Below are 18,800 nucleotides of genomic sequence, written 5' to 3' on the forward strand. Positions count from 1 at the left end.
GAAAAGCTTTATGGAGATGAAGATTTCATTTTTCAGCATGACCTGGCACCTGCTCACAGTGCCAAAACCACTGGTAAATGGTTTACTGACCATGGTATTACTGTGCTCAATTGGCCTGCCAACTCTCCTGACCTGAACCCCATAGAGAATCTGTGGGATATTGGGAAGAGAAAGTTGAGAGACGCAAGACTCAACACTGTTGATGAGCTTAAGGCAGCTATCGAAGCATCCTGGGCCTCCATAACACCTCAGCAGTGCCACAGGCTGATTGCCTCCATGCCACGCCGCATTGAAGCAGTCATTTCTGCAAAAGGATTCCCGACCAAGTATTGAGTGCAGAACTGAACATAATTATTTGAAGGTTGACTTTTTTTGTATTAAAAACACTTTTCTTTTATTGGTCTGATGAAATATGCTAATTTTTTGAGATAGGAAATTTGGGTTTTCATGAGCTGTATGCCAAAATCATCAATATTAAAACAATAAAAGGCTTGAACTACTTCAGTTGGTGTGTAATGGATCTAAAATATATGAAAGTCTAATGTTTATCAGTACATTACAGAAAATAATGAACTTTATCACAATATGCTAATTTTTTTTAGAAGGACCTGTATATCATTTAATAGCTAGACAGACACCCATTACACCTGTCAGCAGTGGAACTGTTGCAGCTTTACCTCTGTCCATCTTAATGAGACTGCACTATATTTAGGTGTTACTGTTACCAGGAGCAACGTTCAGTAAAAGTTTTAAGTTGAATTACACCATCCTCGTCTCAGTCTTCAGTTCCTCAATTAACACTACAGTAAATGGTTGTACCACAACAAAAGGTACTGGCGTCATAACTACAAGGGACCTTGCCATAGGCACATTAATACAGACCATCAAGGGCACCTCGAATCACCATCTGGCCGGTGTCCCTTACTCCAGAGTGTGCCCCAGAGAATCCTTGTGCCGTTCTCCTCTTCACTTATGCGAGCCTGCCCAGGGACGACGTAACCGCGAGTAACCAGAACTGTATTTACCTTGGCCCACCTATCGCTCACCATGTGACCTCACGTATAATTCCCCTGTTTGTTCTGGCATACTGCATAATTAAAATTGGCGTCACTACGAACAGGATTTCTGAAAAAATTCCTTTGTGCCTTTAATGAACTGTGTGAACAACACTTGCAAAACCCTGCATCATTATAGACTGCCTATTGTGAATGAGCCCCAACTGTTTATTGCTTTTATTGGGCCAAAAGACTGTTCAAAATGCTTAGAGACTGTCTGCATGTATTGCGTTATCCTTCTACTACAAAACCGCATTGTTAAAACTGCAAAATTGTGGATTTTTCAAGAGTCAGTAGCGCTGCTTGCTGTATTTGAATGGACTGTTTTGCACTTAAAATGGCTGCCTAAGTGACTTGTAGTTTTTTGCTGCGCCATCACAGAGCAGCCTGGTGGGAAAAACCAAGTTATGCCCCTTCCAGTGCAGAGAAAGTTAGCGCACCGCCCTATATGCAAAGTAATTATTGTAAGTGCGGCCTACCACTCCTGTACCGGTCCGGAGAGGCCGGGCTGTATGCAAAGTGTAGCATCGGCCCTTCTGACTGTGGATCGCGTTGAAGAGACGCCGCGCACGGGACTTGAGTGGGACGTACTCTCGCGCATCGCGAGAGCTGGCGGTGCGTGCTAGAGAAAGGAGGATCGTCACATTGCCAGCCAACATCCACGGGGAAAAAAGCAAGTAAAAGCCCCGATCTTACTATTCAGCCTGTGAGAGATCCTCTATCAATAATAAGGGGACATTTAATAAGAATTTACCTCAACAGTAACCTCCGGCCTGTACCGATGGTCTTAAAGGGCCATACAGCCGCAACGGTTGCCTATAGCAACCCCGTTCAAAAATCATATTAAGTAAAATTTTGCCTGCAGCATTTAAATAAACTGTCATTGCCATGTCTGTTCTGGAAGATGCTGCCCAGCCTGACCTCAGCAGATCCCCTGCAGCAGCAGCTGGCTCTAGTACACCGCCAGCCGCTGCAGCAGCCAGCATGATGCCACTAACCATGCCTTATTACTTTGGGGCCCCTTGGTTCCGCCGATACTCTGGGGAAACTCACACCCTAAGAGACTAAGAGAAAATGTGTGCGTTGCTCAGATTGTACCCTGTCTTCACAGAGCAGCAAATGGAAATACCCCTAGCCCAATTGGAGGGAGCCGCAGTCCTGGCCTAGCTCTGAAAGAAGAACACTAGGACAGATTTTTGAGAGACTCTACACCACCTTTGAACCCAAGACCATGTCAGAAGTCAAAATGAGGTTCTTCAGCACAAAACAACAAACCGGTGAGTCACTCAGAGACTTTGCATTGTCTTTACAAGAAGCCCTTAGAGCTGTGGTTCAGGTAGACCCCCGTGAGGCAGAGAACCAAGACAAAACTTTAAAGGAACAATTCATTGAAGGTGTTAACACTGACAACCTAAAAAGCACGTTGAGAATGTTAGCTGCACAACACCCAAGTGTCACCATCCTAGACTTTAAACAGCTAGCCATTAGTATTCTGGGAAAGAATCCGCAGCCTGAGCCTGCTAAAATTGCTGAAACTCTTGTCTACACGCCTGCTACCCCTTCCAAGTGTTGCCCGGTAGCCAGGCAGCTCAAACTCTAGTCCCTGCTGCCGTAGCAGCCTTGACAGAACAGGTTAACTTTTTGACAAAGTGGGAGAAGGATGAAAGGATGAAACACCTGTACTAAAATAACTTTTCCCTCCTGATTACGAAGATATATATCCCAGAAATGCTGGCGGGCGCCCAAATGACCACTCCAACGCCCGCAGGCGACCTGTTTGCACCTACTGTCATAAGTCGGGACTTACAGAAACAATGTGCTGGCGGTTAAAAGAGAGACCCTAGAGGCTAAGGACCGCCCCTCGAGAGGTAAACCAGTAGGTCCACAAGATCCCAACTGGATGCCCATATTTGTAGGATCCCGTCTGGAAGTAGCAATCCAAATTAACGGAATTCCCTTTGTCGCCCTACTAGACACCGGATCTCAGGTCACTATCATTCTACGGCCTGCATTTGATAAATACTGGGACCAGAGTCAACTTACGCAACCACCAGAATGCTGGTTAGATCTTACGGCCAGCAACGGGAAACCCGTGCCAATACATGGTTATTGGGAGCCAACTCTGCAAGTAGGAGATACCACCCTACCTCGACAAGGTATTATTGTTTTACAAGACGGAGACAAAGGTGGCTCTGCAGTGATCCTAGGAATGAATGTTCTTAGGAATCGTTACAGTGAGATGCTTGAGGCATTGCGCCAATCTATGCCTACTGCTTTAAAAGGGTCATACAACAGACCATCTGTGTGTTAAGCACACAACAGAGATTCGCCAATAAGAAGGGATAAATCTGCTTTGTCCGCATCTGAGGAAACCAACCTATGATCCTTAAACCAAAAAATGAGACACTCATATGGAGCCGTGCCACCCTGGGAATTCAAGGTCAAGACTACTAAGTCATGGTAGAGCCTGTCCGTCTCATAAACCTGAATGATTCCAGGATTGTATCAGTGTGCCTTCAATTAAAGGGACACTGACAGGCCCAAAAAGCATATTTAGGGGTATATATGACAGTATAGGTCTTATAAAGGGTATTAGAATCATCGAAGTATCCCCCCTGTCCGCCTCATAAATACAGTAATCTGAAGTTTTATAACCTGCTTTCCTGGGGCGGTGCTTCATATCAATTTGCGCCCAGCCAGCCTCGCCACAACTGCCGCTTGAAGCGCCGCCCAGCTCATCAATATTCACTGAGCTGGGCGGCTACTCTGAAGCGCTGTACTAGTGTCCCTGGCCATCTTCAGCGCATGCGCCCGGCACCCTCACTGGCCGGGATCGCATCGCGCGTCTGCTTTATGCGCATGCGCTGTGCCCGGCGCATGCGCATAAAGCAGATGCGCAATGCGATCCCGGCCAGTGAGGGTGCAGGGCGCATGCGCTGAAGATGGCCGGGGACACTAGTACAGCGCTTCAGAGTAGCCGCCCAGCTCAGTGAATATTGATGAGCTGGGCGGCGCTTCAAACGGCAGTTGTGGCGAGGCTGGCTGGGCGCAAGTTGATATGAAGCACCGCCCCTTGGGCAGATTGAACACCAGGAAAGCAGGTTATAAAACTTCAGATTACTGTATTTATGAGGTGGACAGGGGGGGATACTTAGATGATTCTAATACCCTTTATAAGACCTATACTGTCATATATACCCCCTAAATATGCTTTTTGGGCCTGTCAGTGTCCCTTTAAAGTAGAACAATCTGCGCAGAGCTCCAGTACTCCAGAACATGCTCTGCCTGACTCTTGGTGGGAAGAACTTAACGTGGGAGACAGCTCTATGCCCAAAAACCAAATTGAAGGAGTTTTGAACATCGTGAAGGAACATCATCAAGCCTTCAGTAAGCACTCTATGGATTATAGGGAAGTCCGTGGGATCAAACACACTATCCCTACCGGCTCTCACATTCCAATAAAAGAAAGGTACCGGCCTATACCACCAACGATGTACCAATCTGTGAAACAAATGATACGAGAGATAAAGGATTCCAATATTATCTAAGACAGCCATAGTCCATGGGCTGCACCCCTAGTTCTTGTCCAGAAAAAGGATGGCAATATCAGGTTTTGTGTGGATTACAGAAAAATGTATCAAATCACCCACAAGGATGCCTTTCCCTTACCCAAGATTGAAGAATCCCTGACAGCACTGGGGTCATCAGCCTATTTCTCTACTCTTGATCTGACCAGTGGATACTGGAAAATACCCATGGCTCCTGAAGACTGAGAGAAAACAGCTTTTACCACCCCCATGGGCCTATTCGAATTTAATTACATGCCTTTTGGACTTTGTAATGCACCAGGAACATTTCAACAACTAATGGAAAGCTGTTTAGGCCATAGAAACTTCGAGACTGTCCTACTCTATATGGAGGATGTCATTATTTATTCCAAATCCTACGAAGACCACTTGAAACACCTTGCAGAAGTCTTTCAAGTCCTCATTAAACATGGACTTAAGATCAAACCATCTATGTGCTACCTGTTGAAGCCAGAAGTCAAGTACCTGGGACATGCTGTCAGTGGAGAAGGTGTTAAACCAGATCCTAAAAAGTTAGCTGCAGTCCGGAATTGGCCTACTCCTACCACAGTAAAGGAGGTGAGAAGTTAGTTTTGCAGGGTACTACAGACGCTTCATCCGTCACTTCGCCCAGATTGCTGAGCCAATTCAGGTACTCCTAAGGGGACACCCAAAGAAGTATCAGAAGATGCAGATACCTGTGGAGTGGAATGAAGACAGGGAAATTGCCTTCCAGCTCTTGAAAAAGAAGCTGACCGAACCACCTGTCTTGGGATACCAGATTACCAACAGCCCTTCCATCTCTACACTGATGCCAGCCAAAAAGGCCTGGGAGCTGTCCTGTCTCAAGTGCAAGAAGGTAAAGAGAGAGTAATTGCTTATGCTAGCATTTGCATCTACAAAACAATCCAGAATCTCAAATTGAAAAGGAGAGATGGATCAAATTTCAGTCAGAAAGTAGAGTAATCTGAGAACTACATGACTTCCTCATCAGTGGAAGAACACCTGAGAGAATTTGCAGAAGAAATGCCGACCCAGAACTGTTGAGACACCAAAAACAACTCTTTCTGCAGAAGGGCCTACTATTGAGAAGAAGCCTCAATCCAGTTACCTATGACATTGTATACCAAATCCTAATACCCCACTGGGATGCAAGCATCATTCTTGAGATGTACCATGACAAATCAGGACACTTTGTCGTGCAGAAGACAGAAGCTACAGTCGATAGACGATTCTATTGGATTGGAATGCGAGAAGACATTGAGAAGTCGTGTCGAGAGTGTTCCGCCTGTGCTATTGGACGAGGTGAAAAGCATGACCAAAAAGCACCCTTACATTCTATTGTAAGCCAAAAACTGTTGGCGATCGTTGCAATTGACCATGTGAAGCTGGAACCAAGTTGCTCAGGCTACACATACGCTATGACCATCATTGACCACTACACCAAATTTGTTGTAGCCGTACCTGTTAAGGACTTGACTGCTAAAACAACTGCAGATGCCTTCTGGAAACATTTCCTGTTACCATACGGATGTCCAGAGAAAATTCTTACAGATCAAGGATCTGCCTTTGAGTTGCAAATCTTCAAAGAACTGTGTTCACTTCACAATTGCCAGAAAATCAGAACAACAGCTTACCATCCCCAAGGTAATGGACTTTGTGAAAAAATTAACCAGACCCTAATAGAAATGCTTAGAGCTGTGCCACCTGCTACCAGGAATGATTGGCCTACTCTTCTACCTCAATTGATGTATACCTATAATAATACCATTCACTGTTCCACAGGGTATACACCTTACTATCTCATGTTTGGCTGACAAGGTAAACTACCTGCTGACCATACTTTGGACGTACAAGTGCCTGATGCCAACAATCCATTGCCAAAAACTGATGGGTGAATGAGCACCAAAGACATCTAGCTGATGCACAAGAAATTGTTCACCACTGCATGGAACATGCTCACAAAAGGCAGCAAAAAGATTTATGACCAATCTGCCAGAGCAGAGCCTCTTGAAATTGGTCATTATGTGTGGCTAAAGAACAATCCTCGCACCAGCAAGTTGGACAGTAAGTGGGAAAGAGATCCCTACATTGTTTCAGCTATCCCTAATCCAGCAACTGACACCTATAAGATCACCAGAGAAAACAAATCACCTCGAATAGTTCATCGCAATCGCTTGAAACTGTGCAACAAGGAGAAAGATACTCCAGGAGGAATCCTTCCAGATAAGACTGTTACAGAGGAACATCAGCCTCCAATTCAAGTGCCTTAATTACCAGTTAAGTCTGTGGAACCTATGCAGACTGTTGAAAAACTAATGACGGAAACAGATCCTCTAATATGGTTCCTTACACCATGGTTAAACATTGCTGTGCCTGCTCCAGTCAGTCCAGTGTCACGTCAGGCAGAGGAACCCTCTCAAGAAGAAGTTTCAGTAGTGCAAGAAACTCCAGAAGTACCAAGTTCCCTTGCGCCAAGGCCAGAAAAAGGACCACCACTTCGCAGATCCAGTTGGATTACAAAGGACAACCACCTGCTTGTTATAGGTAGTATCTACTGCAAACCCAGGGGAGAATGCTTCCAGCTATTCCAGTTTAATGTGGATTACAATTTTGCTTCTTAGTGAGATTACAGAGGCTGGGTAAGAGACTTCTTGACTCTGATTATTTGCCTTACTCCAAGGAATCTCTACAGTCTTCTTTGTTTTGTTGTCACAACGTTAAAGCCTGTGCCCGGAGATAGACTCAAACGTACCTGATCCTCTGTGTTGTTCATCGTCTTTATATCCCCTATGCTCATGGAACGGACTCATGCCCTGTGAGCCTCCTGACCTACATCCCTGTTCATTATTTTCCCCAATTCTGGACTATCCTGGTGTATAATTGTTCCGCTGTGCCAGGTCAGTACCCCTGTTCATCAGTCTCCAGAGGGAAGAAACAACACTCCTTTTCACTTGTTTTACCACCATTCTTGATGTTTGCCTGATATTTACAATTGTACCTAACAATAGCTTTTCAGATCTCAAGAAAAAGTATTGTTATGATACTGTTCTTCATGCCTGCAGGATTGATCTCTTTTTGTATTTTTCAGGAGACCTTCATCTTCGTGTTGAGGTCGACACAGGTTAAACACGAGGAGTATGCAGTGTCCCATTACCCTCGTGGATACTGGAAAGTTGTTGTGTATTGCTTTGCATACCTTTTATATAGCCTGTTTTATGCTGCAATGCATCTTTATGTATAATCCCTGCTTACAGGTGTATTTTGATTGCATTACACTGAGCCTACCACTATCATTTAATAGCTAGAAAGACACCCATTACACCTGTCAGCAGTGGAACTGTTGCAGCTTTACCTCTGTCCAGAGACTGCACTATACTTGGATGTTACTGTTACCAGGAGCAACGCTCAGTAAAAGTTTTAAGTTGAATTACACCATCCTCGTCTCAGTCTTCAGTTCCTCAATTAACACTACAGTAAATGGTTGTACCACCACAAAAGGTACTGGCGTCACGACTACAAGGGACCTTGCCATAGGCACATTAATACAGATCATCAATGGCACCTCGAATCACCATCTGGCCTGTGTCCCTTACACCAGAGTGTGCCCCAGAGAATCCTTGTGCCGTTCTCCTCTTCACTTATGCGAGCCTGCCCAGGGACGACGTAACCGTGAGTAACCAGAACTGTATTTACCTTGGCCCACCTATTGCTCACACCGTGACCTCACGTATAATTCCCCTGTTTGGTCTGACATACTGCAGAGCCAGGCAGACATGAACACTTATACACTGCCTGGTCCTGTCAATCAGTGCAGAGGGTGTAGCAGTTGCAGAGAGAGCTGAACTTCTAGGAGTAATGGCAACGGCCCCGTTGCTCCTAGAGGCTCATTTGCATAGAATACAACATAATTTTTCTCAGAAATGCAGACACATATGAACATGGGACCAACACAGATGCCTTCAGCAGCTAAGCACACATACCTCCCAACTTTGTAAATAAACAAAAAAGCTTCACGTGCCGCAGCAGATTTTTTTTGCACTAGGCCACGCCTCTAACTACGCCCAAAACATAACTATACACCTAATACCAACAGTCCCCTTAATGCCCCACATAGTAATTATTCCCCCTTCATGCCACCACACAGTATTTAATGCCACATTGTGTCTTTACAGAATTATGCCCCGCTGTGCCTCATTAAGAAATTACAAGCTCAGAGTCTTGTCTACAAATGCTCGCAGTCTAGGGAATAAGATCAATGAACTTGAGGCTATAATGGCATCTGAGAATATAGATGTAGTGGCTGTTACTGAGACGTGGTTCAAGGGGAGTAATGACTGGGATATATCAATACCAGGGTTCTCTCTATACAGGAAAGACAGAGAAGGCAAGAAGGGGGAGGGGTGGCCCTGTATGTGAAAGATAGCATAAAATCTAATTTGATACAAGTTAGCGAGAACAATTTCGAGTCAGTTTGGGTTACCTTGCAGCTTGATAATCATAAGGTAACTCGTGTAGGTGTGATATATAGACCACCTAGCCAAGTCAAAGAATTAAATGATCTACTAGTTGAGGAAATAGCTAAAATGACATTTAAGGGGGAAGTTATCATTATGGGACTTCAATCTTCCAGATGTAAACTGGAAAACCAAAATAGCTAGTTCTGCCAGGAGTACAGATATTCTAAATTCCCTACTGAGATTATCTCTACAGCATGTAGTGGAGGAGCCAACCCGGAAGGAGGCCATTTTAGATTTAGTATTCACAAATGGGAATTTGGTATCTGATATTACTGTAGGGGAAAGCTTGGGATCTAGTGATCACCAGTTAGTGTGGTTTACTATAAGTACAGTGACTGAGTCACACCACACAAAAACAAAAGTTTTAGATTTTAGAAAAACTGACTTTTCTAAAATTAGATTAGTGGTATACGAGTCCCTATCAGACTGGAACAGTTTCATTGGAGTCCAGGAGAAATGGGACTACTTAAAAGTGGCACTATTGAAGGCAACAGAAAATTGCATTAGGCTTGTCAGTAAAAGCAAAAAAAGGAAGAGACCACTGTGGTACTCAGCAGAAGTGGCCAAAATCATTAAAAACAAAAAGATAGCATTTAGGAATTATAAAAAAAAACAAAAAAACAAGGATGACAGACAAATTTATAAGATTAGTCAGAGAGAGGGAAAAAAGGCGATAAGGCATTCTTCAGATACATAAATGAAAAAAGGAAACTAAAACAAGGAATTACCAAATTAAAAACAAAAGAAGGAAGGTATATGGAAGAAGATAAAGAACTAGCTGACTGCCTCAATGAATACTTCTGTTCAGTTTTTACAAAGGAAAGTGAAGGAGAAGGACCTCAGTTAGGAAAGAAGAGGAAGAGGTTCTAAGTCAACTGTCTAAAATTAATACAAATAAGTCACAGGGGCCTGATGGGATACACCCAAAGCTATTAAAAGAGCTCAGCGGTGAACTAGCAAAACCATTAACAGATTTATTGAACCAATCACTGGCAACAAGAGTCGTCCCAGAAGATTGGAAATTAGCAAATGCTGTGCCCATTCACAAGAAAGGAAGTAGGGAGGAATCGGGCAACTATAGGCCAGTAAGCCTGACATCAATAGTGGGGAAATTAATGGAAACCATACTTAAGGAGAGGATTGTGGAACATCTAAAATCCCATGGATTGGAAGATGAAAAACAGCATGGGTTTACTTCAGGGAGATCATGTCAAACTAATCTTATTGATTTTTTTGATTGGGTGACTAAAATAATAGATGGAGGAGGTAAGGCTTTTGATACTGTCCCACATAGAAGGCTTATCAATAAAGTGCAGTCTTTGGGCTTGGACTCCCATATTGTTGAATGGATTAGGCAGTGGCTGAGGGACAGGCAACAGAGGGTTGTAGTCAATGGAGTATATTCAGACCAAGGTCTTGTTATCAGTGGGGTACCTCAGGGATCTGTTCTGGGACCCATATTGTTTAATATCTTTATCAGCAAAATTGCAGAAGGCCTCAATGGTAAGGTGTGTCTTTTTGCTGATGACACAAAGATTTGTAACAGGGTTGATGTTCCTGGAGGGATACACCAAATGGAAAAGGACTTAGGAAAACTAGAGGAATGGTCAAAAATCTGGCAACTAAAATTTAATGTTGATAAGTGCAAGATAATGCACCTGGGACGTAAAAACCCAAGAGCAGAATATAAAATCAGTGATACAGTCCTAACCTCAGTATCTGAGGAAAGGGATTTAGGGATCATTATTTCAGAAGACTTAATGGTAGGCAGACAATGTCATAGAGCAGCAGGAAATGCTAACAGAATGCTTGGGTGTATAGGGAGAGGAATTACCAGTAGAAAGAGGGAGGTGCTCATGCCGCTCTACAGAGCACTAGTGAGACCTAATTTGGAGTATTGTGCTCAGTACTGGAGACCATATCTCCAGAAGGATATTGATACTTTGGAGAGAGTTCAGAGAAGAGCTACTAAACTGGTACATGGATTGCAGGATAAAACTTACCAGGAAAGATTAAAGGACCTTAACATGTATAGCTTGGAAGAAAGACGAGACAGAGGGGATATGATAGAAACTTTTAAATACATAAAGGGAATCAACAAGGTAAAAGAGGAGTGAATATTTAAAAGAAGAAAAACTGCTACAAGAGGACATAGTTTTAAATTAGAGGGGCAAAGGTTTAAAAGCAATATCAGGAAGTATTACTTTACTGAGAGAGTAGTGGATGCATGGAATAGCCTTCCTGCAGAAGTGGTAGCTGCAAATACAGTGGAGGAGTTTAAGCATGCATGGGATAGGCATAATGCCATCCTTCATATAAGATAGGGCCAGGGGCTATCCATAGTATTTAGTATATTGGGCAGACTAGATGGGCCAAATGGTTCTTATCTGCCGACACATTGTATGTTTCTATGTTTCTAGGTCCGGTGACTGTGGAGGCCAGGTCATCTGGCGCAGCACCCCATCACTCTCCTTCATGGTCAAATAGCCCTTACACAGCCTGGAGGTGTGTTTGGGGTCATTGTCCTGTTGAAAAATAAATGATGGTCCAACTAAACGCAAACCGGATGGAATAGCATGCCACTGCAAGATGCTGTGGTAGCCATGCTGGTTCAGTATGCCTTCAATTTTGAATAAATCCCCAACAGTGTCACCAGCAAAGCACCCCCACACCATCACAGCTCCTCCTCCGTGCTTCACAGTGGGAACCAGGCATGTAGAGTCCATCCATTCACCTTTTCTGCATCGCACAAAAACACGGTGGTTGGAACCAAAGATCTCAAATTTGGACTTATCAGACCAAAGCACAGATTTCCACTGGTCTAATGTCCATTCCTTGTGTTCTTTAGCCCAAACAAGTCTCTTCTGCTTGTTGCCTGTCAGTAGCAGTGGTTTCCTAGCAGATATTCTACCATGAAGGCCTGATTCACACAGTCTCCTCTTAACAGTTGTTCTAGAGATGTGTCTGCTGCTAGAACTCTGTGTGGCATTGACCTGGTCTCTAATCTGAGCTGCTGTTAACCTGCGATTTCTGAGGCTGGTGACTCGGATGAACTTATCCTCCGCAGCAGAGGTGACTCTTGGTCTTCCTTTCCTGGGGCGGTCCGCATGTGAGCCAGTTTCTTTGTAGCGCTTGATGGTTTTTGTGACTGCACTTGGGGACACTTTCAAAGTTTTCCCAATTTTTCGGACTGACTGACCTTCATTTCTTAAAGTAATGATGGCCACTCGTTTTTCTTTACTTAGCTGCTTTTTTCTTGCCATAATACAAATTCTAACAGTCTATTCAGTAGAACTATCAGCTGTGTATCCACCTGACTTCTCCACAAGGCAACTGATGGTCCCAACCCCATTTATAAGGCAAGAAATCCCACTTATTAAACCTGACAGGGCACACTTGTGAAGTGAAAACCATTTGAGGTGACTACCTCTTGAAGCTCAACAAGAGAATGCCAAGAGTGTGCAAAGCAGTAATCAAAGCAAAAGAACCTACTTTGAAGAACCTAGAATATGACATATTTTCACTTGTTTCACACTTTTTTGTTATGTATATAATTCCACATGTGTTAATTCAAAGTTTTGATGCCTTCAGTGTGAATATATAATTTTCATAGTCATGAAAATAAAGAAAACTCTTTGAATGAGAAGGTGTGTCCAAACTTTTGGTCTGTACTGTGTATATATATATATATATATATATATATATATATATATAAAAAGAATATGGGGGACATTTATCAAGAGACACATTTTCTGTCTTGATTCCCTCTGTGCTACCAGAAGATGCAACAAATTGATGTTGATCACAGGCCTCTCATTAATTTTTTGCCTTCTCCTGTGCAACATACTTAAAGGGATTGTCTGTTTTTTACTATTGATGACCTATCCTCAGGATAGGTCATCAATATCTGATCGGTGGGGGTCGGACCCCCGGAACCCCCGCCGGTCAGCTGTTTAGAGAGGGCAGCATACTTCCTTCGACTGCTTCGTTACCTGCTTGCTGAGGGTTTGACTTGTATTGAGGTTTCAATGCAAACTCAATAGCAGACTGGAACTGCAATATTGTTTCTGTTAGGCCTCTTTCACATGAACGATACAGATTGGCTCTGGATGCGTTCCGTGAAGCTCGCACCATTTTGCAAGTAAGTTCAGTCAGTTTTGTCTACGATTGCGTTCAGTTGTTCGGTTTTATCCGCGTAGGTGCAATGCGTTTTGATGCGTTTTTCACGAGCATGATAAAAAATGAATGTTTGCAAACAACATCTCTTAGCAACCATCAGTGAAAAATGCATTGCAATCCTCACTTGGTTCCAGATGCAATGCGTTTTTCACTGAAGACCCATTCACTTCTATGGGACCAGGGTTGCGTGAAAAACGCAGAATATAGAGCATTCTGCGTTTTTCAGCTAATGCGTGAAAAAAAAACGCTCATGTACACTGACCCATTGAAATGAATGGGTCAGGATTCAGTGCAGGTGATATGCGCTCACGTCACGCATCGTACCCGCGCAGAAAACTCACTTGTGTGAAAGGGGCCTTAGACTGTGTTTTCTCCAGTTTCACCTCTCCCACTAGAAGGTTCTAGTTCTGTTAAAAACTGTTAAAAACCTTCTCTGCCAATAACATCATTACAAAAACTGTGCACCGGCAGCTTCATGGCATACATGCAAGCCTTACATCACCAAGCACAATGCCAAGCAGTGGATGGTGCAAAGCGTACCACTACTAGACACTGGAAACGCGTTCTGTGGAGTGATGAATGACACTTCCTTATCTGATGGACATGTCTGGCTTTGGCAAATGCCTGACTGCATTGTGCCAACTGTAAAGTTTGGTGGAGGAGGACTAAGGTTGTTATTAGTTCCAGTGAAGGTAAACATTTTGGACAATTGTGTGCTTCCAACATTGTTACTATATTTTCATGTAAATCCTTCTGTGTTGTTAATGTGGTTAATTCACAGTCTGCATGCTACAAGAAAAGCGTAGCGGTGTTCAGCAGGTAATGACTGTAGCCTTGGAGCTGCCCTGCTGTTGCAGGTAAGTGTAGGCGTTGTTAATGTGAAGTGCACTTGGATTTATTGTGAACATCTCATTATGTTGGTGCATGAGCTACTTAAGACTTAATGTTGTTGGTGATGAGTGGTGGAAGGTTAATACTTGTCCTAGAACTACCTTGTACTTGTGTCTGAAGCTTATGGTGTGTGCTGTCAAAGGTAAACATAGCATAAAGGCAGCCTATGCAACTGCTATAGGGCCCATAAAGACGGGGCTATAGAGCTGGCAATCCAAACACCGTCGGCATCTCCCTGCTAGTAGTACAGTTGCCAGAGTACTTACAGTACTGCATTCTCCTGCCGCATGCTAGGCCTGGCCTATCAGTCCCACCTGCAGTCCTCATTGCCCATAGGGCACACGCCCTCTCTGGCTCTTAAAGACCCAGCATGTGCGTGTCCTAATTAGTCCCCAGCCAACGGCTGTTTGCCCTGGGGTATTTAAGGCACTTTCTCTTATGAGAAGCTGCCTGTGCAAAATGGTTCATAGCTTGCCAGTCGTTGAAAAGGTGTGTGTTACCATCTAATCTTCCAAGCCCAATTTATGCCAATTTACTGTTTTCAACCAGGTTAATGTGCCCTGAGCTCTGCCTATCACACTGACCTTGTGCTGCCTGCCCGGGCCTATTTAACAGATTGCTTGCCCCATCTTCGGCTTGTCCACTCACTATGATTTTACCTGCCCCCTCTGTGCCATGCACCGGTGTCTCTTCTTGGGTCAGCTGTCACTGAACGGAGAGAATATTCCAAGAGGCAGCAGCCTGGTGGTTCCCCTGCAGCGGCAACCAGGGGATCCACTTGGAAAGCACTATTAGGAATAGCCCTAAGTCAAATTTGTTCACTGCCACAGTGGGTCCACACCTACTGCATTAGAGGGGTCTACCTTTGGTTAACCCCTTTTCTGTAGCTATATGGCACCCCCTTCCCCCTCCAAAAGCAACACTGGCATAATTAATAAGGGGCAGGCTGAGCATTTTGGCATTTAGTATCATAGTTCCCCCTTTCTGCCCCATTGACCCCTTTAGGAGACCACATGCAAAGGTTTTTTTCTTTGCTGACAATTTATCACACTCAGATAGTCGTGTGACATCATAGAACCTGTGTTGGTGACATAATCACAGCCTGGAGCCCAAAACCATTTCATTCCAACAGAAAAAGACTAGTTCAGCTACTACTAATTATATCTGTAATAACCAATAGATGCTGGTGTTGGGTCCTTGGTAAGGATTTCTGATTCTGCACTGATGTGATGCTCCCAATGTACACAGTTATAATACAGAGCAGTTTAAACACCTATTCTTTACCTTTATTGGATATTATAAGGGATTTACCTTTTGATGTTTTTCTGCTGTCCTTCGCACTTCTGAAGAGCATGGTTTGGTTCTCCCATTACTGACTTTATCCCTGGTACTGGCTTCAGGTACGCTGTTGGATCTTGTGGACTTTGCCATTGGTGTATATGTTTGTGAAGAAATCTGGCTGGATACAAAAACATCACTGTGGGTGTTATAGGTGATTCCAGGGGGTTCTGGTTGCATCTGGGCTCCCATTTTGGACAACCTCGATACAAAAATGGGTCTTAATGATAATTGTTGCATTGTAACCAATCATTATCTGACATACATGAAAATTACAAGATCCATTCAGTGATAAGAAGAAAATCACTAGGGGCATAGCTACAAGACGTTTAGTAGGAGGCCCTGTTGCCTGGTGACTGATGGGATTCAATGGTCTACTATCAGCTAGGATTGTAGCATACTACATATGGAATATCATATTTATTTGGTCCTGTACTCATTTTTCATCAGAGCCCATGTTTATTCAAACCCAACATCCTGATAATTAAGAGGGATTTCCTGCCCTCTTTCTGCAACTTTCCAACGGACTTTGGGGGAATGTATCAAGCTCTCTACACCAGAATTCTGGCTTCAAAAAGTCACAAAAAAGGTTTTACTTGCCCCAAAATTTTGAACTTTTATGCCACCCATATTCCAAAAGTGGATGGTAAAGTATGTGTAGTTTCCTTCCAGATTTAACACTGCAACCTTTTTATAAGCTGCAAAAAATATATAAAAAAAGCCACAAACTCAATCCAGTAGGGTGTGGTATAAAAAACTGGAGCGGTGGTCCAGCACCCCACACCCCACTGATCACTGTTTTGTTTAGCTACGTCACTGGAAATAAGCACTGAAGCTACAGGGCACAATATTGTCCAGCCTTTTTTATGTAATGCAGTGCAGCACTGATCCTCTTCAATGGAAGCAGCACCACAGTGACGGGCACCGTACTTTACAATGTTGATGGTGCAATGTAGTTCCAGCGCTGTCTTCCAGTGACGGAGCTACACTCGAACAGCTGATGGGTGGGGGTACCTGAGGATGGGGCAAATTTAACAAACAACGTGCACCATTTGATAAATATGGCTAAAATTACACAAATGCAGACTCAAGAAAAACTGACTTCAGATATTACCCTCATGATAAATTCCCCCTACTCTGCATTTCAACTCAAAAATGCTTTGTTCATTTTAAAGGAACACACTGGGTGAAACTGATTCACTGTGTTCTGCCTCGTGCATGAGGGGGTGGGGCATGACACAAGGATTCTCTCCTTAAAGGGGCTTCCCATAAAATAAGCTTGTCCCCAAGTACAGCGCTTGGCTATTTCCAGCAGTTCCATAGAGAGGGAACAGTATAGCAGCACACATGTTCAATCTGCCGGCCCAACCATACAGGGACCCTTCCTACTGTAATCTGCCCGGATCACAGCACAGCATAACACATTGAATCAGCTTAGCCCAGAGTAAGTAATACATACTATTTATTCTCACCTGGGGTACATATACGTCTCCATGAGGTCTCGTGCACATCCGACAGTTTCCATAATATGATAGCCATCTCTCACTTCTGGGGGTCTCATGCTCTGGTAATATGCCCATTCATTATGGATCTGTATAGGTTTTAGTGAAGAATATGGACCCATCAACGTTGTAAGGGAATCCCCATATCTATCCGGATAACTAGCAATTGTCATATATTCGGGTTCATACTCCCCAGAGAAGACTCCCATATCCTCCCATTGTGAAGCATTGATGTTTGATAAAGCACCCTGTACTTTTAAGGTCTTTGGTGTTTTCTCTTGGATGTGGCTGCCGGCTAATCTTGAATCTTCTATGGCTTCAGGGAATTTTGCTTCTTTCTCCAGATGTGATCTGTCCTCCACAGGTTGCACATCTAATTTCTCATTGCACTAGAAAACGTTTCAATGAATACATTAAAACCAGATTACAAAAAACTCCAAAACAATAAAAACAGTCAACTAAGAAATCACTATGATGGATGCTGCCATTCATTTTGGGTTTAAATGCGTCCTAAAAAGCCATACACATTAAAGTTGATTGATTGATCTAATGTTTATGGGGGTAGACCATGGAATATACTGGTTATTTAACGAATTATTCCTAGTTGATATATTTATCTGCAGGATATGCCTGATGTCTGATGGATGCAAGACTCACCCCTGAGCACCTGATGAAGGGGTTTCTGCAGCAAAGTGTAGAGAAAATGGAAACTATTCTTGTGTACAGCTCTTCCCCTTCTGTTCTGTGGTAGTTTACATGCATGACCACTTAAGGTATTATGGAACCTGCATCCATTAGATACTGATGGAAAAAAGTCTTATCAATTTCTATTCAGCTATGTCTGAGTTATCTTCATCTCTTACATAGGTAACAGATGCTGGATAACAACTATTTATGGCTGCCATTAAGGATAAGCGAATCGGCTTCAGATGAAACATCCGAAGTCGATTCGCATAAAACTTTGTTCTAATACTGTATGGAGCAGGAGCTCTGTACAGTATTAGAATGTGTTGGCTCATATGAGCCGAAGTCATTGCTTCGTGAAGTCTTGCGAGACTTCGGGTAATAACTTCATAAATTAATTTGTACTGTAAAAAAACATTTCCCGAACTCGGGTTCGGTTCCAAGGCTCCTGCTATCTATGTACAGTATTGGAACAAAGTTTTATGCGAATCGACTTCGAAGTCGATTCACTCATCCATAACTTTTCAGATTCATGCTATACAATTCATGGACCAAAATAACCCATGACATTAAAGAGTTTGTTGCACTTCAGCCAGTGGCATTTATAATGTAGAAAAAGTTAATACAAGGCACTTACTAATCTATTGTGATTGTCCATATTGCCTCCTTTGCTGGCTTATTTCCAGGAGTTACGGAGGTGGCCAGGTGGGAGCTGCTGCGCATGCGTGTTTATGTGAGCCACCAGAGAAGCCGACGCCTCTTCCAATATTGTGCAAGCACGGCCACCACTGCTGTATTGTAGGGTGGTTGTAACCCCTGGACATGACCAGTATGTAATGTGATGGAAAAATGAATATGGACAATCACAATACATTAGTAAGTTGTTTGTATTAACTTTTTCATTCCCTGACATAAATTCTATAAGAACAGATGAATTGCAGCTGGATGAAACTGAACCCAGACTGAAGTTCTTCTGATTGCAGGTAAGCCCCTGACAGCAAAATGGCAAGTTTCACATCAAACACCTCTACTCTGGCAAACCCTTCAAAGCTCAGAACATCACAT

General features: G+C 43.4%; 1 protein-coding gene across 1 annotated transcript in view; it reads right to left on the reverse strand.

The window, feature by feature from the left end:
- JHY (junctional cadherin complex regulator) overlaps nt 1-18,800 on the reverse strand; it is a 113,116-nt gene that overhangs the window by 48,397 nt on the left and 45,919 nt on the right. Inside the window, exons 4-5 of the mRNA XM_044278299.1 lie at nt 17,022-17,440; nt 15,523-15,670 (exon numbers count right to left, since the gene is read on the reverse strand). Coding sequence (XP_044134234.1) covers nt 15,523-15,670; nt 17,022-17,440 — 567 coding nt within the window. The remainder of the gene's footprint in view (nt 1-15,522; nt 15,671-17,021; nt 17,441-18,800) is intronic.

The sequence above is a fragment of the Bufo gargarizans genome, chromosome 2 (assembly GCF_014858855.1).
Source record: "Bufo gargarizans isolate SCDJY-AF-19 chromosome 2, ASM1485885v1, whole genome shotgun sequence".
NCBI lineage: Eukaryota > Metazoa > Chordata > Amphibia > Anura > Bufonidae > Bufo > Bufo gargarizans.